The 26,883-nt window shown below is 41.0% G+C and overlaps 3 protein-coding genes across 10 annotated transcripts in view; 2 read left to right on the forward strand and 1 right to left on the reverse strand.

The window, feature by feature from the left end:
* Nucleotides 1–4,239: 4,239 nt before the first annotated feature.
* Nucleotides 4,240–8,382, forward strand: serpinh1a (serpin peptidase inhibitor, clade H (heat shock protein 47), member 1a). Its single transcript, XM_028983499.1, has 5 exons — nucleotides 4,240–4,386; nucleotides 5,392–6,010; nucleotides 6,232–6,330; nucleotides 6,425–6,657; nucleotides 7,655–8,382. The coding sequence occupies exons 2-5, from the start codon at nucleotides 5,431–5,433 to the stop codon at nucleotides 7,955–7,957; spliced, it is 1,215 nt and encodes a 404-aa protein (XP_028839332.1). The 5' UTR covers nucleotides 4,240–4,386; nucleotides 5,392–5,430; the 3' UTR covers nucleotides 7,958–8,382.
* Nucleotides 8,383–10,851: 2,469 nt separating this feature from the next.
* acer3 (alkaline ceramidase 3) lies at nucleotides 10,852–24,675 on the forward strand. Of its 2 annotated transcripts, none has more exons than XM_028982491.1 (11): nucleotides 10,852–11,049; nucleotides 12,219–12,329; nucleotides 12,425–12,477; nucleotides 12,938–12,990; nucleotides 13,082–13,163; nucleotides 13,246–13,281; nucleotides 17,312–17,370; nucleotides 17,462–17,563; nucleotides 17,649–17,753; nucleotides 17,834–17,879; nucleotides 24,322–24,675. In XM_028982491.1, exons 1-11 carry the CDS (start codon nucleotides 10,947–10,949, stop codon nucleotides 24,430–24,432), a joined length of 861 nt encoding a protein of 286 aa, XP_028838324.1. In that variant the 5' UTR covers nucleotides 10,852–10,946; the 3' UTR covers nucleotides 24,433–24,675. The 2 variants fall into 2 exon arrangements, with proteins under 2 accessions (XP_028838324.1, XP_028838325.1); XM_028982492.1 differs by lacking the exon at nucleotides 24,322–24,675 and adding an exon at nucleotides 18,258–18,849.
* The window catches only part of bbx (BBX high mobility group box domain containing), a 46,984-nt gene continuing 41,266 nt past the window's right edge, over nucleotides 21,166–26,883 (reverse strand). For 4 of the 7 annotated variants that reach the window (XM_028982482.1, XM_028982485.1, XM_028982483.1 and 1 more), the window contains 4 exons: nucleotides 23,090–23,386; nucleotides 22,717–22,992; nucleotides 22,033–22,122; nucleotides 21,168–21,841 (listed from right to left, as the gene is read on the reverse strand). The gene's annotated coding sequence lies outside the window, so the exon portion shown is untranslated. Of the gene's footprint in view, nucleotides 21,842–22,032; nucleotides 22,123–22,716; nucleotides 22,993–23,089; nucleotides 23,387–26,883 lie in introns of all 7 variants that reach the window. The other 3 variants (XM_028982487.1, XM_028982488.1, XM_028982490.1) reach the window with 3 other exon arrangements.

Below are 26,883 nucleotides of genomic sequence, written 5' to 3' on the forward strand. Positions count from 1 at the left end.
GCAAAAATCTTTACAACTAACACTACTGAGAAGAACATAAGCACATGTGTTTTGTAAGAAAACAGGACATGTCTTACACAAGTGCCGCAGACTAACCACAAAGCCAGTTGCTGATCGAATCAAGTTCATTCAGAGTGAGAAACTGTGCTTCGGCTGTTTGAGTCCTGGCCATCAATCCAAGAATTGCAGCAACCGGATGGTCTGCGACACCTGCTCAAAACGCCACCCCACATGCTTACATGAGGATCGATCAAAACAACAAGAATATAATGAGGCAAGTTACAATAAGGAAAGAAAGCCACAATTGCCACAACCACAAGACACCACTCAAGAAACCACATCCAATAGGGTTGTGCATGATGGTAATAGCGCTCAGACTTCAGCGATAGTTCCTGTTTATGTGTCCATGCCAAGTGATTCAAACAAAGAAGTCCTCGTCTATGCTCTGTTAGATTCACAAAGTGACTCTTCATTCATTCTTGAGGAAGTAGCAGATGTTCTAGATGTTGGCGCAGAACAAGTTAAGTTGAAACTTTCTACAATGTCGTCCAAGGGGACAATTGTACCATGTAAGAGACTCAAAGGCCTACAAATAAGAGGGTTATTTTCTCCTAAGAAGATCACAGTGCCAACGGTTTACACTCGTGAATTCATACCTGCAAATCGTACACACATTCCGACACCAGAGACTGCAAGGGCATGGCCTCATTTGGAGCATCTTGCAGAACACATTGCCCCACAGAAGGAATGTGAAATCGGTCTTCTGATCGGGTATAACTGCCCACAAGCACTAATGCCTAGAGAAGTTGTATGTGGTAAGGACAACCAACCCTTTGCACAGAAAACTGACTTAGGTTGGAGCATAGTGAGCTACAGTGATCCAGGCGAACACTACAGTGATCCAATTGGAGTAAGTCACCGCATCATTGTAAGCAAGTGACCCCTGAACCCAAAGTAACGGGTAAGCTGAAGAGTGAAGTTCATTATGTTTGCAAAACAAGAATAAAAGAAATGACTGCTCCAGAAGATGTACTTAAGGTGCTGGAATCTGACTTCATTGAAAGATCTCCGGTTTTTGACTAAGATGAAAGATGAAATTAAACACAAAGAAGATGGTCATTATGAAATGCCTCTGCCTTTTAAACAAGACAGACCAGATCTACCAAATAACAAGCCATGTGCTGTTCAACGTCTCATGTGCTTGGAAAGGAAGCTCAAGAGAGACCAGAAATATCGGTCAGACTACATGAATTTCATGAAAGACATTATTAGTCGTGGTGAAGCAGAAAGGGTCCCAGAAGAAGAGCTTGATAAACAACCAGCCTGGTATATCCCCCACCATGGCGTATACCACCCTCAAAAGCCAGAGAAAATACGAGTGGTCTTCGATTGCTCTGCAAGATTTCAAGACATATCATTGAATGACCACCTTCTTACAGGGTCAGAGCTCACAAACACTTTGGTGGGAGTTCTTTGTAGATTTCGAAAGGGTCCAGTCGCTATTATGTGTGATGTGAAACGAATGTTTCATCAATTCCATGTAAAGCCTGAAGACCAAGATTACTTGAGGTTCTTATGGTGGGAGAATGGTGATCTGGAGTCTCCGCCATCAGTTTTTCGGATGAAAGTCCATTTATTTGGAGCAGCTTCCTCACCAGGCTGCGCCAATTTTGGACTTAAACATCTAGCCACAGAAGGTCAGGATCAATTTAACCAAAGCACTGTTAAATTCATCCAAAGAAATTTTTATGTTGACGATGGACTGGTGAGTGTAAAGTCTGATGCTGAGGCAATCAAGCTGATCAAGGAAGCGAGAGAGCTCTGCAGTGCAGGCAAGCTTAGACTACATAAGTTCATTTCCAACAGCAAGAAGGTATTGGATTCAATACCACAGGAAGAGTGTGCTGACAGTGTGAAAGAACTGGACATAGATTTAAGGGAGCCACTCTTGGAAAGGGCACTTGGGGTGCAATGGTGTGTATCCTCTGATGACTTTCAGTTCAGAGTTACTGTCAAGAAACACCCAATGACGAGAAGAGGAGTGCTATCCACAGTAGCTTCCATCTACGATCCTTTGGGTTTCGTAGCACCATTTGTCCTACGTGGAAAGTTAATTTTGCAACAACTGTGTCGAGAGAAAGCTAGTTGGGATGAACCACTTTCAGAAGAGCTCAGATCACAGTGGCAATCATGGCTACAAGATCTCCAAAACTTGTCTCAAGTAAAGATCAAGAGGTGCTACATACCAGCAAACTTCACAGATGTCAAGCAGTATGAGTTGCATCATTTCTCAGATGCTAGCATCACAGGTTATGGGGAGTGTACTTATCTTAGAACAGTCAACCTTAGACAAACAGGGAAAACGCACATCTAAGCTAGTTTATCTTGATAGGCCAGTGCAAAAAATAGTTCTACTGGTTGAAGCAGAATAAGCATGTGTTGAACTGTAGTAAATGTTCATAGCTTCATGGTTCAAATGAGCAGGGAAATCTCAAATTGAGATTTGGTGGGAGTTTAACTGCCATAAATGTAAATTACGTCAAGTTGTTTAATTTATTGTGTTTACTTATTTTCTTCATTTTATAAACATTGTTTCGTTTATGGGTAGGAACCAAGTTACATTCCGTGTTGCGCACAGTCACATTTAAGTGACGCAAAAGGGTTAAGAAGCTAGAAGATGCCGTAAATTAAAGAAGGCATAAATAAGTTGTTAAAGGTGAAAGTAAGCTGTGAAGAAGAGAAAGAAAAAGTTGGAAGTGTTTCGTGTTAAGTTTTGTTCTAAAGCAAATGTATTCCCTCACGGTTACGTGCAGCCAGCGAGGTACGTTTTACTGTGTTTCTGTTTTATTGTGCATTTGTCAATTTTAGTTTAAATGTTTATTTGTTATATTTACATTGATCATTCTGTACATTTATGTAATGACAGTTTGACGGTGGATTTATGGTGGATTTATGGTGGATTGGCGGAGAAGTTTAACGAAGGAATAAATCCATCTGTGACTGATGAACCGCGGTGTCGTGTATTATCTGGAGGGAGTAAAAATAACTATAACTATATATATATATATGTGTGTGTGTGTGTGTGTGTGTGTGTGTGTATAGATATGTTTATAGTTATAGTTAATTTGAGCTTTATCAATAAGGTACATTGTTATTTGTCCATTAGATTTTAGAACATATAAAAGCACACTGAAATACAAATGCAAGTGGACTATTTTCTAAGTACCATTGCTCTGATATTACTCTGCTGTTTGGTACTCAACCACAGTTGCTGGTAAAAAAAAAAAAGTTGCTTTTGCACATATTTTGGGAAAAAATACAGCTGTGTTACATTCTTAGATCATGCGGAAAATCTTTGGCATTCCGCTGCTTGGAGGAGGGACTGAACACTGGAGCAGCTCAGCACCGAAGCCGGGAGTGTCCTACACAGGTTGCAATAAGGGACAACGGACATGGACACATGTGGCTTTTGCACATTTAGGTCTCTCCAGTTGAGAAAGTCACGTGGAAAACCGATTGTTTTAGTTTTTGTATTTTCCTGACTCCACCCACTGAAACATGCTATTTGTGGATTTTAAAGGCTTGTAGGCCGGACATAGGATACGTGCTGAAGGAAGCACATCCTGTCCATCTGCATCAGACTGTTTCCCAGAGTCATCCCAGCTATGATAATACTATAGATTGTGCCATATATATATATATATATACACACACACACACACACACACAATGGAGAATTATTCATCTTAAAAATGTTGGGTCCTAATAGTAATAAAGAGTAATAAAGCAATAAAGTGATAATAGTGATCTAGTGCAGCAGAGTGCACTAGTGTCAGGACAGGGCATGCACTGGCCTGTCCGCACTTCCCCCATCCTGTATCCACCATTCTCAGCTTCAGGCGTGGCAGCAAATGAGGGTGGGGGCAGTAGAAACCCCTGAAGAGACTTTTTCTTTTTTACAAATATGACAAGGAATATAGTTACATGTTAAATGCACGTTACTGAAGCGATGTCTCAGTGTTCAAAAAGTTAAGAAGAAACAATAAAACTACGAAAATAAAGTAATAAACATTATTTGAAATTTTTCAAAAAAACTTTCTGAAGCATTTAAAAAAACAAAGTTTTTGTTTTGATAGTTTATTAAATGATTAAAATGAATCATTATTTTGGAACAGCCTGTAAAAGGCTTTAGGACCAAGAGGACGCCCCAGTTCACCCCGGTCTCTGGATACAGTGGGAGGGTCTCAGCTTTTGTCCATGCTGGAAAAAGAAGCCCTCATTTTCATTCTTCCTTTCCGCCATACAAATCTCAGCCAGAGATCTAGCAGGATCTAGACTCTCAGAGGAAGAAGAAGTTTCTGCACAGCTGCCGATAAGCTGTTTAAGGTAAGGGGGCCTTGTAAGAATGTTTGCCTGCTGGGTGGTGTGACCAGGGCGCTGGTTATGATATAACTTTTTTTGTCTATCTTGCGGTCCGTAACTTTAGGCATGTCTGTGATGTTTTTTGGTTGTTGTTTTTTTGTTTCTAAAAGCAGAATCTAGCTATGGGTCAACCTTCTTAAGAATGCTTCCTCACAGTAACTAAGGTCTCATGACACATCAACTTGAATGGACTTTCTGTCCCTTTTCAAGACAAGGGCATTAAATCTGCATTATGGTCAAATGAGATGGTTGTCCCACAAAGAAAGCTTTATTCGTGCAAATTGTTCAGTGTAAGTTTACAACATACAGGAATTGTTGTTCTCACATTACATACGAAAGGAAGCTAACATTTGCAGATCAAAAGTTACTGTTGAGATTTCTGAATGTGACAGATCGTGTTAGCGTTATAAAACACTCATGCCGATATGGATCACTTTTGGTGTAGTTATTAATCTTCCAACAACAACAGCAACAAAAAACTCCCCAAGGACATGCGGGCGAGACAAGACAACTTGTAATCGGAGTCCAGGAACACGTCGCAGTAGCTCAGGGGCTGTGGCCTGATGCTTGAGTGCTGATACTCACCAGCGCTTCCATATTTGGCTGCTTCACCGATCACTGTTTAGAATAAAAAGGGAAGTACGAAAGGAATATGTACAACATATTTGTCATTTTGCAATGAAGAGGATGTGAACTGCTGGGATTTGTCTTTGCGTTTGACGTCTCACACGCATTCACCCAACTTGTTAAAGGGCTGCTGACGTGGCAGCATGTTATGTAACTCGTCTGCCATGACGTCTGCTTGGAGTCTCCCCAGATGTCCCCTCCATAAGTACATGACATGCTGCATACAGTCTATAATAAAACTTCACATGGCAAAAATGTGGAAAATAACTTCAATGAAAAGGATTTTATTGCAAATCAATGTTCAATGAAAAAGAAAGAACCAACCTGTGTTTGTTCTTGCAGATTTTACTTCAGTTCATCATCCACTTGTCCTCTACAGCCATGTGGGGGAACCTGGTGGCCCTCTGCCTTGTCGCCACCACAGTCAGCGGGGCAGAAAAGGGTCTTAGCAGCCATGCAGCTCTGCTGGCCGATAACAGTGCCAGTCTAGCATTAGACCTTTACCAAATTATGGCCAAGGAGAAGATGACGGAGAACATTCTGATATCTCCTGTGGTGGTAGCCTCCTCTCTGGGCCTGGTTGCACTCGGCGGGAAGTCCTCCACTGCTTCGCAGGTTAAAACAGTCCTCAGTGCCAGCAAAGTGAAAGACGAGCAACTGCATGCCGGTTTGTCTGAAGTGCTGACAGAAGTCAGCAACTCCACGGCACGAAACGTGACGTGGAAAATCAGCAACCGCCTCTACGGGCCCAGCTCTGTCAACTTTGCAGACGACTTTGTTAAGAACAGCAAGAAGCACTACAGCTACGAGCACTCTAAAATCAACTTCCGCGACAAGCGAAGTGCCGTGAGCGCCATCAATGAATGGGCGTCCAAGTCCACCGACGGCAAACTCTCCGAAGTCACCAAGAATGTGGAGAAGACAGATGGAGCCATGATCGTCAACGCCATGTTCTACAAACGTAAGCATTCCTCACTATTAAGTAGCTAAACAACTGAAATAATATTTTAATCTTCAGCTTAGGAAAATACCCATTTGTTTTTCGTGACCTTCATGCTTCCATGTCGCCAACTTTGTTAAAACTTTATTGTGACAGTGTTGCTTTTACTGAACATGGCCTTGACCGCAATGCCACACGGCAGATGGTCAGAAACTTTAGACCTCATATTTGCATGTTAATAGCTCACTGGGATGAACAATTTCATCACAAGATGGTGGACGACCGCGTCTTCCTGGTGTCCCGCTCTTTAGCCCTCTCAGTCCCCATGATGCACCGCACAGGTGAGCAGCTTCTTTTTTTTTTTTTTTTTACAAAGTTCTTCAGTTGCAGGAACCGTTCTTTTTTTTTACCACGTGGTTCAACTGAACTGAACAGGGCTCTACAAGTTCCACGAAGACACAACAAACCACCTGTTTGTCCTGAGCATGCCTCTCGCCCGCAAGATGTCGAGTGTGATATTCATCATGCCCTACCATGTCGAGCCTCTGGAGAGACTGGAAAAACTCCTGACCCGTAAACAGCTGGACGCCTGGTTTAGCAAGATGGAGGACAGGGCTGTGGCCATCTCTTTACCAAAAACTAGCTTCGAAGTCAGCCATGATTTACAGGTGAGGACTTTTATTCAGCTTTTTCTTCAATCATAAACCTATTGATCGGCACATCATTGATTGGTCGACATTTAAGTAAAATAGCTTATATGTATCTAATATTTGTGGACTACACACATTGTTCTGAAAATGTAAAAACAGGCTAAAACAACGCCTTTTAGGAACAACTCTGGGCCGGCTCCAGCTTTTTAAGGGTTCGTCTGTTTATCTATGTATATGATCTTCATCCATAATTTTCTGATTGTTTTTATGGAGCCCCGGACTCAACATGGAGGTAATATACTTCTGGGTTCGTCTAGCAAGGCGAATGGAGGCAGCAACGCAATGAGATTCTGGTTGAATTAGCAAACTAGCAGAGCACCGCCAGTTCAGTGTACATTTTTTGACGAGTGTGTCCACTTGTGCTAAGAATTATGTAAAAGTTGTGTCTATTGAGAAGAGCGGATCGAATATCTTTATATAAAGTGAAGTGATTGTCATTGTGATACACAGAAACACAGCACACAGTGCACACAGTGAAATGTGTCCTCTGCATTTAACCAGTCACCCCTAGTGAGCAGTGGGCAGGCACCTGGGGAGCAGTGTGTGGGGACGGTGCTTTGTTCTTATTGAAAGGCAGTTGACAACAGGACAACAGGACAAAGCATCGTCCCCACACACTGCTCCCCAGGTGCCTGCCCACTGTTCACTAGGGGTGACTGGTTAAATGGCACCTTGGCAGATTGGGATTCGAACTGGCAACCTTCTAATTATGGGGCCGCTTCATTAACCGCTTCATTAGCACTCATCTGATGTGTATTCCCTGGTGATTCCATGCTGTCTTGCCGAATAAATATACCACGGAAGAATATAAGCTTGTTTGTTCTTGCAAAAATGTCATTTTTACCTCAATGTCCCCTGCGGGTTCCGTAGTTTTTAATGCTCACTGCCTTCATAAACTTGACATGTTGCTTATATGTCCACAAGACTAATTGAAGTTCCTGCTATTTTTTTAAAGAAACACCTCGCTGAACTGGGCTTGACTGAAGCTGTGGACAAAGCTAAAGCGGACCTGTCCAACATCTCAGGGAAGAAGGACCTGTACCTGTCCAATGTGTTCCATGCCTCGGCTATGGAGTGGAGCACAGAGGGCAACCCCCCCGACACCAGCATCTTCGGCACCGACAAGCTCCGGAATCCAAAGCTTTTCTATGCCGACCACCCTTTCATTTTCCTGGTGAAGGACAACAAGACCAACTCCATCCTCTTCATTGGCAGGCTGGTTCGACCCAAGGGCGACAAAATTAGGGATGAATTATAACCCCATTTTTAAAAGAGGGGAAATAGTGAGCGTATATCAGGGTACCTCTAGCGTTCTTTTCACCTGTGGACCAGTCCTTGTTAAAGACGTTTCAAAATGTCAGTCGTTTCAGTCATTTTTGAATGATGTACCTGTGCGTTGTCCAGAGATCAAAGTGAGAGCATCACGCTTATATTAAGCCTGCTCTCATACATGCATTTGCAAGAACAACACCAGCATTCCTCTCAGGGCATCTCTGGAGAGAAGGGAACATGTTTAGCGAGGTTGGCACATTCCTTTATTTCTTTGTAACAGCGCTTGCTTCACCCACCCACCCACCGCGTTGCTCCTCGTTTGTTGACCTGTGATTATTCGGCCTTTCACTGAACTACTGCGTGGCCTAATGTGTGTGTTCGTTTTTTAATACATTTGCACTGGAAATGAAACCGTGTGTGTCCATTAATCATGTCGAAGGAGAGTCTGATACAAGAATGTCGCCTGCATAAGCCTGTGTGTTCAGCACAGGATCAGATTTCTTTCCAGCTGGATAGAGGGAAAGAATCCTTGAACTGAAGGGAACATACTAACTTGTGTGTGCGTTTTCAGTGTAAAGACCAAAGGTTTGGTTCTAAGCCAATATAATTTATGGTGTAGAGCAGTGGTCTTCACAGACAGATTTGATGTAAGGTGTTGTTACACTGTCCAGCTATTGCACCCATGAAAAGTAAGGCATAATGAAGTACATTAATAAACACAATTCATCATTACACAGGCTCAGTGGAGACCCTGAGTTATGTAAGATGACCAGCTCTGTTATTTCAGCTACCTTATACACTTCATTTATCAGACATCAAAACTATGACAGAAACAAGGTGGGGGGTAGGAGGAAAAACGCCTGCAGAATCTCTCAGTAAATAAAATGGAAAGTCAAAGCCTCTGATTTTCAACCACTGCAGTAGAGAATACAGCTAAACACCCCAATAAATCAGGCATCTGACAAAATGACACCAGTGTTAAACATTCATGGTTGTTTAGGTTTCTGCAAATAATTGTGTAGTTCCTGCACATGTAGGGCACATCTGTACATCTACTTTCCAGAGGGAAATGGTGGCATTGTGCTCCTTTTGCTCAACAGGATGCTGGCTCTTGTCCTGTTGTCAACTGCCTTTCAATAAGACCCTCAGCGTGGATGTGCTGTACTGCCACCTAGTGGACACCAGCGCACTGGCCTGGGGTGGTATGGCCTAGTGGGTAACACACTCGCCTGTGAACCAGGAGACCCAGGTTCAAATCCCACTTACTACCATTGTGTCCCTGAGCAAGACACTTAACCCTAAATTGCTCCAGAGGGGGACTGTCCCCTGTAACTACTGATTGTAAGTCGCTCTGGATAAGGGCGTCTGATAAATGCTGTAAATGTAAATGTAAATGGCGAAATTTAGTCCAGATCCAGGAATGAGGCACTTTTACTTCCTGTCTCACTATAAATAAATATTTATTTCTCTGTTAGTCACACAATACTATTAGTACTTTATTCTGATTCTATGGTGCACTTCTACAGATGCGGCACAGAGTCGGTCTTCACATACTGCATAACAGCATGGTACTCAGAGAATAGGAAGGCCCTCCAGCACATCATTGGCACCCAACTCGTCCACACCCCACACACACACACACACACATTCTTCACGCTGCTGCCGTACAGGTTCAGGGACGACTTCTACCCCACCGCCATCAACCTTCTGAATTCCTCCAAATCAGCATCGGACTCACTGGACTCACCGCACAAGCACGCTCACATATACAACACACATACAGTGGTGCTGAAAATACGGAAAGGACATAAATCCACCCATAGTGTGTTTGGACTGGGGCTGAACAAAGAAGATAAAGAGCTCAGTTTGTGTTTTTTTTTTTATCCGATCTATGTGCTTTTGGAAAACACAGACTGTAAATGTTAGAACTAATAATAAAAAGCTAAATGTATTACCTGGTATCACGGCAGATATGTTTACACAAAAAGAATGTGGCAAATGTTATATTAAAAGCCAAATGCTGCTGATCTGAAACTTACCACCCAGACCTAATATATTGTAAAGGTATAATGACTGGGACGTGAGGGCGCAGCAGATGTCCTGCCAGAATGCAGGTATGCATGTTGACTCAACAGTGCATGCAGGGCAGGGGACGGGCCTTATCAGCAGCCGCTCCCCGGTACTTGTTCTGCAAGCTCGCCTGTTTTACAAGAGCTCAGATCGGAGCTGCAGATTGAAAACGTGGCTATATGGGGTAGATCTGTGCGATTCATGACCCGGATCACCCGTTAATCACCCAGATCCTTTAAATGACTCATGAGTCACGAATCTGAGGTCTCCATTGAACCAAATCCTTCGAGTCCTAACTACACCATGTCTAAATTGTAAACTCCATCACATAAATACATCTTATAATCATTAAAACATCAATTACTACCATAAAAGTTACATAACTTCCAGTTTCTTTGCACGACCACACTTAAAAATGAGGTCTATCCTACAAACCTACAAACGTCCCGCAAAGTTGAATCCTCCTAGTGGACTCCTTGTGTCAATCAGAGCCGAAAACAGCCCTGCAGGCGAATCTGAATCGCTCACAGACCAGAGTCACGGGTGAATCTACCGGTTACCTTACTTTACAGCCTAATACTGACTCAAGTGACTCACGCACCCGGATCAGAGAGCGGGTTAACTTCCTCTACAACCAGACTCGGATCAGAGAGCGGGTAGCGGGTAGCTCCTGCAGCCGAATCTGAACCACTCAGAGAGCAGGTTAGCGCCAATACTGACTCAAGTGACTCAAGTGACTCACACACTCGGATCTGTTTAGTGAGTGACTCAGAGGGAGCCGAATCCTAAAAAGGATCCGAGTATTACAGCTCTAATATGCGGTATATATGAAGCAGGCTGGCCGCCTCCGTTAGCAGCGCCCAGCCCCTCCCCTCCCCTCCCGGCACGCCGCTCCTTCTCCCATCATGGCTCCTCCGACGGGCAGGCCGGGATACTGGGGGACGCCGACCTCCACGCTCGACTGGTGCGAGGACAACTACGTGGTGTCCTTCTACGTGGCGGAGTTCTGTAAGTAGGACCCGCGGGGCCGGGACGGGTGTCGCGCCAAAACAGCCCGGAGACGCAGCGACGGCGACAGCAGAACGTCGCGTCGCGTCGCGTCGCGTCTTTCCCGCGTCGTGGACAATTTGCTACAAAGTTGCCGCCATCATCTGACCGGGAATGACATGTGTCAACTCTCCGTGGACTTTTGTCCCCTTCGGCAAATTCCAATTTCTGTCCGAGATTTACATTTTAATGTCATTTTTTCTGCTTTTGGTTTGTAATTGCGGGGTGTTGAGTATGAGCGGCAGCGTCGAAAATCCCAGCCTGGAAGCTACAATTCCGGCCGCCGCGCCGCGGCTAAAACGTGACGAGCGGACCGAGCGCGATTTCCCCGCCACCGGGACGGAATACGGGCCTTCTGGGTCTTCGGGAAGCATCTGCCCGCAGTAAAAAACTACAACAACCTCTTATTAAATGCTTTTGGCTTCCTGAAAAGCGGTTATTTGGTTTATTTATGCGCTGTGAGCTCCCCCTGCAGGGAACGAGAGAAATTACAGCCGTGTAAAATTATATTTAATGATCATTTATAATCGTATATACGGGCACTTGCACGTCCATTGTACACATTTCACACAGGCCTTATTATTATTATTATTATTATTATATAATTACACATCAAGGAAAATGACCTTCTCCAAGATACCGATTACTCACTTGCAAATCTGTGTGTTCTCTCAACCCTTTTGACATAAACACTGTGACATTTTCAAACATATAAATGATCTTATATACTGCTGGCGTAACACCGCTTCATCTTTCTGAATCGGAGTAGGTTCAGGTTTTACATTTCTGTATTACGGCTGGATTGTATGAAAGTATCAGACCGTCATTTGGACTTTGGGCCAGACACAGCGCCACGGAAGGCCCGTGTTATGTTAGTGAAACCTGGTGTTATGTACTTAACACAAAGGCTGCAGCTTAGCTACTCTGCCATTACTCACGCTGTGGGTCACTGTGCTTTTTGTGCGCGGCCATTCTCAGTTTTCAAACCTCAGCACAATGGTAGATGTTGTCCGAGTGGAGCCATTGTATGTTCAGCAAAAGATTTTATCAACTCTTTCGGGTTCTGATCATGGGAATCTTTGCGTTTGACAGCTTTCTGTACTGTACATGTCTTTACTTTCTCTTCTCAGGGAACACCGTCAGCAACCTGATTATGATTCTTCCTCCCATCTACGGAGCCATCAAGACATTCAAAGACGGCCTTGAAACCCGCTATGTGTTTGCCTTTCTTGGACTTGCAGGCAAGGGCACTCTTTATTTTCAGTGAGGTTTACAATACTCCATCCATTTAAATATTAGCATAAAAACATTTCTGCTCACTTTTGTGTTCTGATAGCTGTTGGCATTGGATCATGGTGCTTCCACATGACCCTGCTGTATGAGATGCAGGTGAGTTTGCAGTCTTGCCACGGTAAAAAGCAGGAGGTGCAGGTACACGTCATCTTCTGTTTATTTGTAAAGCGAATAAGAATGCTGAAAATGCACAAACCTACTTAATTTGTGGCCAATAACAGGGCTTAGAGACCAGTGCAAAACAGACCCCGGCAGGCGTAAAGCCAGGGTCTTTATGCCGCTCGGCTAAATGTGACACACCAGGTTAACTATTTACAGAAAAATATTCAAGACATAACGAGACAGGGCAATGGCACCCCCTTGCCGTCCTGGGGCAGTGTGACACTACATCCGTAATGCTGTACACATGCTGTATTACCCTCCTACTGCACAGTGCCCATGATATTTATAGTACTGTGAATGTAGGAGTGGGTGAGGGGCATTCATATAAAAAAAGGTCTAGTGTTCTTGCTTCAGCTTTGCTGTCCTAAAGCCATTAATAATTTTCTTTTTGCAGTTACTTGATGAGTTGCCAATGATCTACAGCTGCTGTGTGTTTGTATACTGTTTGTAAGTGAAGTTAGTGTTACTACTCATACACAATATTCCGGGGCGATTTTTTTAAAATGACATTTAGGAGACACGTTCTTTCATATTGTAGGTACGAATGCTTCAAGCAGGAACATGCAATCAGCTATTTTCCCATTTCCATTTTGCTGGTATATAGCATCGCAGTCAGTGTGGTAAGTTTGTCTTCTTCATAGTGGATAAGCAGCCACGAAATTGTGGCACATAAAATATTAATTGCTTTATTATTGCTTTTAGGTGTACTTACAATGGAAAGAACCTGTCTTTCATCAGGTAAGAATGGCCCCCTAACATCTTTAAGACCTCCTATTAGGGGTTGGATGAGACACTCATATAATTCTTGCAATGTTGTTAAAATGTAATGCATTTTAAAACAAAAATGCATTAAATTATGTAACTCAAAAGAACCTCAAAAGAACCAATATTCACAGGTAAGTTGTTGTAATGATGGCATTTTTCACTTTGTGGACATTGACCGTATTATAACACGGTAATTTTATCAACTTTTGGGAGTCATGCCACATTTGTGCAGGAGTCAAAGCCAGCTGCTTCAGATGATGTGCACGAAAACACGTCTCACATATTTTTTATCTGGTCACTCCTGATTTCCACCGTTTGTGTTCCTGAAAGAAAGATTTGAATTTGCGCATGCAGAAGATCTGAAAATTATTAGCAATCAACTCTGTGGACTCCTTCTCCACAAATTTAGTTGTTCCAATGAAGTAAACGTATTAATTGTATATATTTTTTTATTTTCAGTCTGATTACAGATTATGAATTTTTAGTTGGCTTGGCCATTGTAGTGAAAATAAAAAGTAAGTTTTGTGTGAAGTTCATCATGTGTGGACACACCCAAAAAATGACAGCATTTAACACTAGTATGTCACTTACATGGTACGTCCTTTAATGCATTTGTGCATTACTTTTAATTACATATTTTAAAAAGAAAGAATCCTTAATTTCTCAAACACGTTTGATAAACTGGTAAAAGCAACATTTTATGAAAATCCAAGCAGCTGCCGATGCAGCAGGGCACGTGTCCAGATCATTTCATTGAGGTCAGATAAAGATCCAGTTCAGAATTCTAATTCTGGTACTAATGTGTGTATAAACAGAGATATTTTTTAAAAGACTTGCAACTAAACAGACACACGGACGGGTCAGACGGGTTGGATCAGAGGGAGTTATGAACAGACTGGCGGGTCAGAATGGGCAGAGAAGTGATGACGTTAGACTGTGTTCAGTGGTGGTGGTGCAGGGTATTGCAGGAGCTGATCGGGTCCGACAGGTCAGCCGGGCTGAGGACTTGACAAATACTACACTAAATAATACTGTATTCAAATGACATTCTGCCACACGTCTCCAATTTCCACGTCCTGACATACTTTTTTTTTTTTTTTTTTTAAACTTTGTTTATTAGAATTAGAGCATAGGCAATAACAATATTCTCAGAAGGTTACAAAAGAAAACAGCTCAAACTCTCAAACTTAAACAACCAAACAGAAGAAAAAGGATAATAATAATATAAAAATATTATATATATATATATATATATATATACACACACACACATATATATACACATTGATACATACATACACATTCAGATATACCCAAAAAAAAGAAAAAAAAAAGAAAAATAAAAAAGAGGGAAAAAAAAAGAAAAAAAAAAAAGAAAAAAACACAAAACCAAAAAAAAAAAAAAAAAAAGCAGCTTACAATCCACCCCCACCATCAACCTATACAAAAATAAATAAATAAGTAAATAAATTTAAAACCACTTCTGCAGAGCTCCACCGAGATGCGGACTGTATCACCCAGGACCAGAAGGGAAATTCTTATTCTTAACCAGATCAAGGAAAGGACCCCATATCTTTTTAAATGTCTTAAGGGAACCCCTAAGTGAAAGTCTTATCCTTTCCAGTTTAACAAAATAAAGAATATCTCGTATCCAGTGAATTTGGCTGGGAGGTTTCGAGGATTTCCAGTTTGTTGTAATGAGTCTTCTTGCCAGTAAGGTAGAGAAGGCCAGCATGTCCCTTTGATGAACAGATAATGAAGAAGGTGAGGAGAAAACCCCAAACAATGCCCCAAGTGGGTTGGGCTCTATTCTTTTCCCCACAAATTCTGACAACATGTCAAATATTTCAGTCCAGTACTGGTGTAAAGAAGGGCAAAGCCAGAACATATGAATAATATTGGCAGGGGACTGCTGACATCGGTCACACAAAGGACTGACGCCCTCATAGATTTGTGATAACCGCAGCTTAGTGTAATATGAACGGTGTAAGATTTTAAACTGTATGAGGCCAAGTCTAGCACAAATAGTTGATCCGTGAACTCGCAGCAAAACCTCCCCCCAAATCTCATCAGGAATTTCCTGTCCCAAATCCTCTTCCCAGAGTGTCTTCAGAGGGGTTAGTGAATTAGTACATATATTAAAAATCTGATTGTAAGTATGAGAAACCGAACCTTTCAGAGATGGAGTTGGTTTAAGAAGGTCATCTAAAACAGAGTCTGGGGGTAGATTGGGAAATGTGGGAAAGGTATGATGAGCAAAGCTACGCACCTGCAAGTATCTAAAGAAATGATGCTGAGGAAGAGAATATTTCTGAAGCAGTTGTGAGAAAGAGGCAAAGACATTGTCTATGTATAGGTCTTTAAAAGAGTGAATGCCAGCTTTTGACCACATAGAGAACAGATCATCAACCAGAGATGGAGGGAACTGGTGATTTGCAGCCAGCGGGGCATAGGTGGAAGAAGTTTGTAACCCAAAGTACCGTTTAAACTGCACCCAAATTCTGAGAGTAGTTCTAACAATCCTATTTTTAGTATAAGGCAAAGTGGAAGACAGAATAGCAGAGTGCACTAAAGCTCTCACAGATGTAGGTTTGACCGAATTTGCTTCTATTGCCAACCAATTGATTTGAGCATCTGATGGTTCGGACTGAAGCCAGTATTTGAGGATCCTAATATTAGATGCCCAGTAATAAAACCTAAAATGTGGTAAGGCTAACCCACCCAGTTTTCTTGGTCTTTGTAAGTATTGTTTGCGTAGTCTTGGAACTTTCTTGTTCCAGATAAACTCAGAGATCACAGAGTCAACTTTCTGAAAAAATGACTGAGGCAGAAATATTGGTATGCATTGAAATAGGTAAGAAAAACGTGGTAAAATATTCATTTTCACCGTATTAACACGTGCAGTCAGGGACAGATTGAGAATGGACCACCGTTCACAATCCTCTCGAACCTTAGATAGCAAGGAAACAAAATTAGCCTTTAAAAGATCTTCAAATTTAGATGTGACAGAGACACCAAGATATGTAAAATGATGGGCAATTTTAAAGGGTAAGCTATAAAGAGGGTAATTCCTAGCAGCAGTACTAATGGGAAATAATTCACTTTTATTCAAATTTAATTTATAACCAGAAATCTCAGAGAATGATTGAAGAATAGTAAGAGCAGCAGGGATTGAAACTGGTAAATTAGAGATATATAACAAGAGGTCATCTGCATAAAGGGACACTCTCACCTCCCGCCCATTCCTAACAATTCCAGTAATCTGAGTGTTAGACCTAAGTGCAATTGAAAGAGGTTCAACTGCAAGCGCAAATAATAAAGGGCTTAAGGGGCAACCCTGTCTAGTCGAACGATAGAGGGGGAAATATTCAGATTGAGTATTATTTGTTCTAACAGATGCTTGCGGTGAGGAGTAAAGTATCTTAATCCATGAAATGAAGTTTGTTTTAAAGCCAAACCTTCCCAGTGTATGAAAAAGATAGGGCCATTCCACTCTATCAAAAGCCTTTTCAGCATCGAGTGATATGAGGACCTCCTGAGCTGAGGGATCCGGAGTGTTATAAATTATATTAAACAGACATCTAAGGTTAGAGAAAGAGTGTCTGTTTCGGATAAATCCTGTTTGGTCTGCAGAGATGATGCTTGGGAGGGTAGATTCCAGTCTTACAGCCAACAATTTTGATAAAAGTTTAAAATCTGCATTCAACAAGCTGATTGGGCGGTAGGATGAGCAGCCGTCCTGACATACTTTTAGGAGGTGAATAGTACAGGCACATTATATCCTGGAATGGCTTCGCATTGTATTTTGAAGCAACACTGTTTTCATGCATTTGATCACAGTTGTAAAGATTATTGATGGTTTTTTTTTAAACATTGACAGTGTTCATTGTTAATGCTGATGGATGCTTCATGGATTCATGGATTTTGGTTGCTTTATTTTGTCTGATGTGTGTTTGTATTGGGACCTTGTTGCATGGTGATAGAACTTTCTCCTTCTCCTCAGGTTATGTATGCTGCTCTTGTTGGCTGTTTGGTGATAAGATCTGTGTTCATAGTCACGTGGTAAGTACAGCTCTACCCCAATATGAGGCCGCCTTACACTCTAGGTATATTTGTGGAATGTAATGTAATTATTAAGACAACTTTTTTTTAGGGTTTATCCATGGCTTCGCCCGCTGTGCTACACCTCTTTAGGTGTCTTCCTCTTGGGATTTCTTTTGTGGAACATAGATAATATTCTGTGTGACTCTTTGAGGTATATAAAATAATTATATATTACTGTTTTCTGCTGCCTTACAAGAGGACCAGAAAGAAGCTGTGACTTTCATTTTTGCCCACAGAGCCACTCGACAAACGCTGCCCCCTGTGGTCGGTGCCGTCACACAGTTTCATGCCTGGTGGCATATTCTAACAGGACTGGGGTCTTACTTCCATATCCTCTTCAGGTGTGTGCAGTGAAATGCTGCTTCTGAACTTTGAGCAAAAGTGTTATTGATGAAGCTGAACGGATTGTTTTTCCTGACAGCCTCCAGATTAGGTCAACCTACCTCAAGCAAAGACCAAAGGTAAAGGTAAGCAGCCAATCACCTCGGTGAAGTAACCATGCAGAGTTGCTGTAATGATGGTTGTTGGAATATGTTGTTTATTCGCTATGTTAGATATACTGGACAATACTCTGTCAGAATTATTCCCAGGCTGCACATTGCTATAAAGGTCAGATAAATTGTTAAATAATGCAACACTGACTTCATTTTTTTTGTGGTCCAAAAAGCATAATGAAATTCTCCTGTCTTTAAATAGTAATATTCTACATTTGATAATCTGATGCACATCTCTTTACAAAAACATAAACAACAAACATAAAATGTGACTGTCCTTCAACACTGACATCTAGATCTGGTGATACATGAATTCTGCATGTAAAGCTGAATGTGTTTAAATGTGCTCAGTTTTTATGTGGAATCTGGCCAATGATGCACATTGAGTCCCAGAAGACCAGCTGAGTGGACAACAAGAGCAGGAAATGGTGGCAGCTGCCCACAGGGTTCGGCGTCAGGAGCGGCCAAAAGCTCCTCCTGGAATCCCAGCCAATGTTCCTCCAGGTCAGGAGCTGAAGTGCCATCATCCTGGGCTCTTCGGTTTGCCATGTGTAGTGTTGCGAAAGCTATTATAGACAGGGCATCTTCCTCTTTTTCACTAGATTAGGCTTTTTGGTTTTGGGGTTGCGTTATTTCTTTTGTTGATTTAACTTTTTGTCCCATGAGATACAGAAGATGCGAGTAGAAGTATCTATGCCTTGTGAGATGTTACTTGATGAAACCAGTTTTCTCTATGTTGGGAAGCCGAGAGGGTCATGATACATTTCTCATGAATATTTATTAACAATGGTTATTTTATTCACATTATTATGCATTAATGGTTGCGTTGAATGTATTTTTTGGTTTGTACTTTTAAAATAATGTCATGCCGTTTTCAGGCTTTGGAGTGATGCAATAATCAGAACATTGTAAAAAAAAAAAAAAAAAATTATCATTTTTTAAATAATCATGAATAAATACAAACCTTGATGAAGGCTCCTCAAACCTGAAAGCTTCCTGATCAACCCCAAAACTGGAGGGCTGGAGAGCCCTGCACTTGCTCTAAGATTGTTATTGACGATCATGTAAGGAAGTGATGGATGTCTAATTGTGAAGTTGTCAGGTGATAACGTGCCTAAAAGAATATGTGTCATCACCAGAATGTATAGGTTACGACGTAATTCGATGGAAGAATAATTGAATAAAATAGAGCACATGCTGCGCTTCAATTTAAATTCAAATTCCCAAACATCAGTGCCTCAATGATATACTGCTGAATTAAAGTAATTGATATATCAATAATTCTGACACTCCAAGCAGCTTTGCTACTGACATTTGCGCATCTTTGCTGATTCTTACTCTGGAATCAATGCAGTGCATGTTGCCTTCATATTTCATTGGTTGTAGTTTTGCAGATTACAAACCCCAAATCGAAAAGCTGCTTACAGATCCCAAGGGAATTAACTTCATTCTGGTAGAAGTGCACTATAATGCTGCTTCCAATGATCTAGTACCTCATGAAATTACTGAACATTATTGGCATATGTCTGTGTGTTTGTGTAAGAATTGGTGTCTGGTGTCTCAAACACTATTTCCAACTTTCCTACACATTAGTGACTACTAGTGTTGTGGATTTTGCAAGGATTTTGAAACAAAGAATATAAACTGATGTTTAAATGAAGTTATTGTGGAAAATATTTGTGTTGCAAATGAATTGTACAACAGTTCTACAATTCTGCTACTGTACTACTGTCTTTTTTTTTTTTTTACAAGGAAGAGAACAGGTGCTTCAGTCAACCTTTATGCGAGGTGTCATTAACCCGTGATGTCTGGCGATCGATGGTTTTATATTGATCAAAGCTTGGGCACAAGGTGTCCAGTTTGCAGGTAGATGGCTGTTATTAATATCAGTGTTATTAACCAAATCGCCTTCAACTTGGCACCTGAAAAAGTCACATTTATTATTTTATATATGTACGATTGGACCAGAATAGATTAGCGTTATTGACTGAATTACTCGACTCTTTGTGTGTGTGTGTGTGTGTGTGTGTGTGTGTGTGTGTGTGGAGTTTGCGTGCTCTCCCGTGTTGCTGTGGGTTGCAACTGGAATCTCTAAAGCAACTGGACATTATATGTGAGACATATAATGTCCAGTTCAATGCTGCGGAGCATAAAGGTACTATTTAGGAAAGCCGTACTGTAATTGTAATGGCATTGTCATGTATGTAGGGAAAAACAGGGAGATCTGGCCATGGAATATGGCCAGTATGTATTTGTCTTTTCTGCCTGTAGTGAATGGTTGGTCTTGTGTCTCAGTGCTCTATATTCCGACATCTAATCTGAACTAAGTTGATTGAGCGTAATTATAATTATTGTCGTGATTTAAAAAAAATAAATAAATGTAGACATTTCTAACAATTGTAGGGTTGTTGCATTGCAGTACTTGTGATGAATAATGCACTCGTTTGATTTCTGCATTTTAAATATGAAGGAAGACCATGCAGTCTGACTTTAGTCATGTGATGCAAATGTAAAAATATAACTGTTATATTATTTTATTTATGCACAGGACCCCATAAAGTCTGCCAGCATTCATGTGCAGTTTTATATACTCATGTTTTCATGGAAGATTTTGTCATTTGCATTTATTTGTTTGCAATACAACAGATGAATTAATCTTAGCTCATGCAAACACTGGAATTTGTTTTTAAATGTTTCATCTTTTTAAGTGGCTTCATAATGTAACAGTAAGTAATAATCATATCGATATTGGTCATGCTGACATATGAGCTGATCTAAATATCAAATTGTTGTAAAAGGCACAGATTATCCTGTAAACTGCTGCTTTGACCGTGGGCATCAGTGTTTTCATGTTTAGGGTGCCTTAGATTTATATTCCAGATGTATTCCATATTGCCTTGAATATACAGTACAACTAGAACTATTTAGGACCGAACAGTTGCTGGATCTACACAAAACTGGACCCTGCTAACTAGTATACTGAGCTTGTCCACTATGATGAGCAAAACGTTTTTGTGGTCTAGTGATTTGTGTTCTTATGAGTGGTTTATTTACAAAAAACATTTGTACAGCTGCGTTTATGCTATTAAAGTTTTTTAAATCATTCTGAGTGCTGTTCTTTCCCACTGAAAAGGTTCAGTGATGTTTCAAAAATGTTTTCACATTTATATCACAAATATCACACAAAGTGGAACGGTTTAATATTTTTAATAAATAACAGTATATTACATTTAACCCCAAAGGTTCAAACTTTGGTCCTTGAACAGAATGGACAACTGGAAAACACAATTTGTTGATTAAATATGTATATATATATATCTTTATTTTTATAAATATTTTATTAAAACCCTCACTATTTCACATCATCCATCATATATATATATATATAAATCTCTTATAATTTATGAATATACTATCATCTTGAATTATATTTGTTCTTGCTTAAACCTGGTCTTGTTTTAAAAAAAAAAAAAAAAAAAGGGAACTTCTGATGAAAGGCAGAGTGCAAGGCGAATAAGTACATTTATATTTATATTAAAACTGCATTTTATGTCATGGAAAAACTGATTTAATAGCATGAAATAAATTATTTTCATTTTAAACAGACAGAAATTGCCAAAACAGCTGCTAGAAACTGGACAGAATGGTAGTAATAAACGAATTTCTTCCAAATACAATACAAAACAAGAAAAGCCTGTTTAATGTACAATGATCTTTTTTTTTTAAAAAGAACTTTTCCCCGGGGCATCAGTGTATACAACTTGCATGTTTATTGCACCATTCACCTTTTAAGACCGGACAGCAGATCTAGTTTTCATATATACATTCTTCACGTTGTTCAACTGTGATCCTTGGTGTGTTGACCTGGGTGCTGAAAGTGAAGTTTTCATAAACTTTGTTGACGTACACTGTTGATTCATTGTTTCTCTTTCTCCCTGCACAACACATTTAAAAGCGAATAGGTATGCAGCACACAACATGATTTTATTGATAAAATTAGCAAAGCATTATCTGATGTTAAATCTCTCTAAGCCCAGTCACACACATCTCTTTCACCGACTACAGCTAATAATAATTGCAACTTGCAATCTAAAAAAAGCAGTAACACCACACTGACATAACTTACAAATGCAAATGGCCACGCTGAAGATGACGATGACCACAATCCCGACAAAAATGGAAAATCCAATGATCTGCCACATCCTCTGGCCAGTCCCTGAGAGTAAAAAAAGGTTCATGATTAAGTTAAACCGTGTGAAGTGCTGCATCCGTAGGTTCAGTTGATAACATAGTCAGGGCTTGTTTTAATAATCATAAAGTTTATTGGACTGTTCTGATCAGTACACGCAGCATCTGTATGCTGTGCAGTTCTGATGCTTATGTTCCCATTGTAGGATCATGGTCACCATGATCAGTTTGGAGTCATGCCATTCCAAACATTTACATCTATGGCATTTATCAGACTCCATTTTTAGAGTTGGTCTCACTGGTCTCACAATTCAATTACAAATATCAATCAATATTGATTATTGATGTATCGTGATGCATCCCCTGAATTTTTCATAATTTCTTCACCGTACATCTATGTATGTGGCTCCAGAGGACATTTCAGTTGCAGAAATTTTATAAAACTCTGCATTGCCTAACCCAGTATAAAGTTTTTTGCATTAGCTGATCAGCCAGTTTAACCAGCTAGTCTGTGAGGGTAGGTTGGCAGTCTAGGAAGATCTCAAAAGAAAAAACCAAGAAGCCAAACTCTTTCCTAGAAAACCTCTGGAACCTTTACCTTTAACTCTAGATAGGTTCCTACCGGAATCATTTTCTGTGATGGTGATGGTTGTGTTCAGTGCCGACTCGTTTGTCGAGTGTGTTGCATAGCAAGTGAAATTGTCTCCAAAGCTCCACTGATCATGGCAGATCCTCAGGGTGCTCCGCCAGTCAGAGGAGTTGTGGCTGGTCCACTGATGCTCGGTTAGTGCCTGTCCGTCCCTGCTCCATGAGAAGGTCACACCATCTCTTTTCCTGCACACTGTACACTGTAACTGGATGCAGCTGCTCTCATGGCCAGTTTGCCTCAGGGAAAGGCCTGGAACCAAACCAGCAAGTTATTTTTTGTAGGAAAACAGAAAGATAGATACTTCGTTTCTCCCGAAGGAAAATTCATGACACATATTGTTACTGACCTTCAACGTTGAGCTGAATATGCTGATGAAAATGTAAAGTTGGTGGAGGAACCATTTTTGTAAATGTGCAGTTATATTCCCCCGAGTCATTGCATTCAAGGTTCCTTATATGAATTGCAGAAGAAACGATTTCAACACGTGGCCCACATGGTTTAATGTTTTTGTCAATGTTATTTTCAAGATAATATTTACAGATGATTTCTGTACTTCCTTTTTTACTCCAAATTATCCAACCGGCACCAAAAGATGCATTACAAGACAGATTGGCAGAGCCTCCCCTCTGCAGCGTCACAGCATCTGTGCAAAAAACATGTTACATTTTTTTAAAAATCAAACTAATTACTATGCTTTGTGATTGATTGATTAATTTAAATATAAGTGCTGAAGAGGGCCTGTGCTGAGCTCAGACATTCATCCTAATAACATTCCTGTAAAATAAATGAGGCAAACCACCATCTCGTGGCTGCAGGCATTTTTATTTTGGGGGGATTCACATTTTCAGAATTGAAATGCTGTAGTTATGAATAATTTTTTTTTTTAAATAATGGACTGCCATTGCTGAACAACATTCCTAGTAATTTACAACATATTTTTCTAGATTAATGAATTAATGTTATATATTTGACATGTAGCTTAAAACACATTTTGGACACAGAGCCGAGCTCAGACTCCTGCATTTTCCTGCATAAAATTTCATTTACACCTGATTATGGAGTCCTGATCCATCCAAGCTGATGGATCAAGACTCCATAAAACCCGAGAAGCAGCACCCAGTCGTTGCTGGCACGTTGGCTTTTACCTGGAGTTTCGTTAGTTCCTGTCGCTCGGACGCGCGCCTTAAAGCTTGTTTTTTGTTTTTTTTTGTTTTTTCTTCACTTGTTAATCCTGGTTTTGGCCCTCATGGCGTTTCTGTTGTTATTAATAAAGTCGATTCCTTGACAAATGTCCGACTTCTGCGTATTTTTCACCCCTCAGCCCTCAGCCTTGACATGCACACACAACCACCCAGCAATTTTCAACATCTGGATCGAGTCCAACTGTCTTTTGGGCATTGCCATTACATTTTTTACACTAAATACTTTTGTAATGTTTACTAAGGCCAGTGCTAATTCCACATAATCATCAGTATAGTTAACAGTCATCAGTATTGTTAACATGCAAATGTCAGTTTGAATGAAAAGGTCAAGATTTATGACTCTTCTCCCCCTTCTGTCATTACGTTTTGTCTGTAGGAACTGAGCCCCTTCTTTCCCATGACCCTCAACCAGCCCACCTCCACACCTCTCCTCTCCCCAGCTCACACCTTTGACAGACCCCCGGCGCTGTCCGTGGTGGAATGTTGACTTCACCTGTGGACTCTGAAGTCTCACAAATGCATGGGTTCATTGTGGAACGGTTAATGTTTGTGAATCCCACAGGACTTCTTTGACAGTGGAACGTTGGTTATTTAAAGGCCCGTGGTTGTCTCTGAACGTCTGTACAACACAGTCTGTTACAACGTCTGCGTCAGATGCTGCAACTATGAATAGATGGATTACACCCACACCCGTTACAAACAGGACAACTGTTTGCTTGGTAAATTTTCTTCAAAGCCCTGCAGAGCGTGAGGAACACGATTAGATGTTATCCGACAACCGTGCTGGTGGCTGATTTTGACAAAGAAGTAAGTAGTGTAAAACTGTACATTGTGGACACAGACCAAGAGTTGTGCATATCATTTCATGCTAAATACTGGCACACAATGAACGGAGCCGTTCTACATACCGTGGCCCAGTGAAACGAATCAAGATCATTATTACATGTTCGGCAGACGTCAAGACAGGAATTCCAAGGCCTACATCTACATGTGAAGCTGTAAGAATGTCAATCACATGGTGCGTATATAACAACCCCAAAGTCATGAGAGTGATGTAGCCATGGAAGGACATACCCATTCATCACAACGTTTTCAAGATGGACGGTGTGTTTTAAATGGTGTGAAATTTTGGCCTGATACAGAGAGATCAGGGTCCGACTTTCAGTCGAAGAAGGAGGAGTGTGACACCACAGCATCACACCCTAATCGACCGCCTACATCGGCTGGCCTGATCCTGGTGGACTATGGCTGAAAAACCCTCTGGAGAACCATCCACTGCTAAAGGCTGTAGCTGGATCGATAAGCTGGCCTGGGGAACAGAATTTAACATATATGCCTGGACCATTGTCTGCAGACTAGCTAACACCGCAATCCCTGGATGAGGAGCCCCCTGCGGCGGTGACACGACTGTGTGAGGACATAAATCCATCGGGTGGCAGCAAATTGGATTGCATGTCCCTGCAGACTTTTAAATTAATAAAGGCCTGTATGTGCGAAGTCCTTCAAAGTATCATTGGCCGATTGGTACACATGCTGCTCTGACATACAATCATAATCGATTTTCTGTTCCTCGTTTGTGGAGAGTAAGGGTGCCCTGTTTTTGCGAGATGCATCTGCTGTTTTGAGGGGCGGCCGGAGATTCTCTGACTGGCTGGAGCGGCATCTAGTGACCAGCTCACAAAGTAAAACGCTTCGCTGTCCACCTTAAATCCTACTCAGAAGGCTGCAACGCCCGTATTGCATCTGTAGGGAGTGTAGTTCAGAGAGGGTTTCAAAAATAAAGAACGTTTTAAATCAGTATGTGGTGATCTCTGTGCCCCCTCAAAATTCTGAGCTATTAGAAATGGTATCAAGTGTTACCTGTCTGGTCCAAATTTTACATGGGAACTGTGCATTGTATGGATGTATGGCATTCTGAGCCACTGAACACGCACTTGTTAAGGGTAAAATAGGACGTGTAGAAATAGTATCAACTAATACCTGTCTGGCTCAAAACATTTTTTTACTGTAAAATTGACCTGGGAACTTTGCTCATGTGCACATAGATTTATGATCTACTAGCAATAACTAGTATTGCAGCCTGCACTAAAAGGAAAATCGAATAAAGAGCTAACTTCAGTGTTGTTGTTTACTCTAATTTCTATCCCACCTATATATGCGGGATGTGAGGTATGAGCTGTTGCTGCTGGGCAAAATGAAGCATATTTCATTCATAATATTGTCAGTCCAAGATCACAAAATCGCAGGAAAAAAAATATAGAAACCAAATGTGCGCACTAAAGTGTATATTCTTTTACATTGGGGTGATCCTCTGGGGTGGAGGATGGGTGTTGATCCTGGAGTGCAAAATGAACAGCGATGGAGGATGGACAAGAAAAGCTCAAAGCCATGTGTATATTTATCTGGTTAAATTCAGTATGGTTCCGACAACAGGTTTTACAATAAAATATTCTCAATATCTTTTATGTTTCTGTGTTTGTGTGACCGCCCCTGTTTGTAACAATTTGCATTTCTAAATAAAATCGGAGAAACATTTTGTTCGTAAACCCCCAAATGTAATACGCATGGTATTTTAAAACAGACCATACTATTCCTTGTGTCTGCAGGGTGAAAAACCACACACAGAAGTGTGAAGAAGGAAGTGTTAGTGGGGGAGCTATACCAACATCCAGCATTTTGAAACAATGGCACCAGAATCAGCCATAAATTCACACAGAGAATTAGACACAATGCACACAACAAAAAATTCTGTTTGATTACGGGTTCACTTCCTTAACCGCTAATCCACCCCTACCCCAGATTAACCACCAAAATGTAAGACGCCATACCTCCTGTGAGACTTCAAAGCCATGATTCACAAACATTACACAATGAACCCATGCATTTGTGTGACCTCAGAGTCTGCCACAGGTGAAGCCAACATTCCAACAACACTGAT

The sequence above is a fragment of the Denticeps clupeoides genome, chromosome 6 (genome assembly GCF_900700375.1).
Source record: "Denticeps clupeoides chromosome 6, fDenClu1.1, whole genome shotgun sequence".
Lineage (NCBI taxonomy): Eukaryota > Metazoa > Chordata > Actinopteri > Clupeiformes > Denticipitidae > Denticeps > Denticeps clupeoides.

What these genes read in the sequence shown, in the direction of transcription:
- serpinh1a (XM_028983499.1), top strand. Translation starts at nt 5,431, where the DNA reads ATGTGGGGGAACCTGGTGGCCCTCTGCCTTGTCGCCACCACAGTCAGC. An exon ending in CAACGCCATGTTCTACAAAC is followed by an intron (nt 6,011 to 6,231) that starts GTAAGCATTCCT and finishes GCATGTTAATAG; the next exon opens with CTCACTGGGATGAACAATTT. An exon ending in AAGTCAGCCATGATTTACAG is followed by an intron (nt 6,658 to 7,654) that starts GTGAGGACTTTT and finishes ATTTTTTTAAAG; the next exon opens with AAACACCTCGCTGAACTGGG.
- acer3 (XM_028982491.1), top strand. Translation starts at nt 10,947, where the DNA reads ATGGCTCCTCCGACGGGCAGGCCGGGATACTGGGGGACGCCGACCTCC. An exon ending in CTTCTACGTGGCGGAGTTCT is followed by an intron (nt 11,050 to 12,218) that starts GTAAGTAGGACC and finishes TTCTCTTCTCAG; the next exon opens with GGAACACCGTCAGCAACCTG. An exon ending in ATTCTGTGTGACTCTTTGAG is followed by an intron (nt 17,564 to 17,648) that starts GTATATAAAATA and finishes TTTTGCCCACAG; the next exon opens with AGCCACTCGACAAACGCTGC.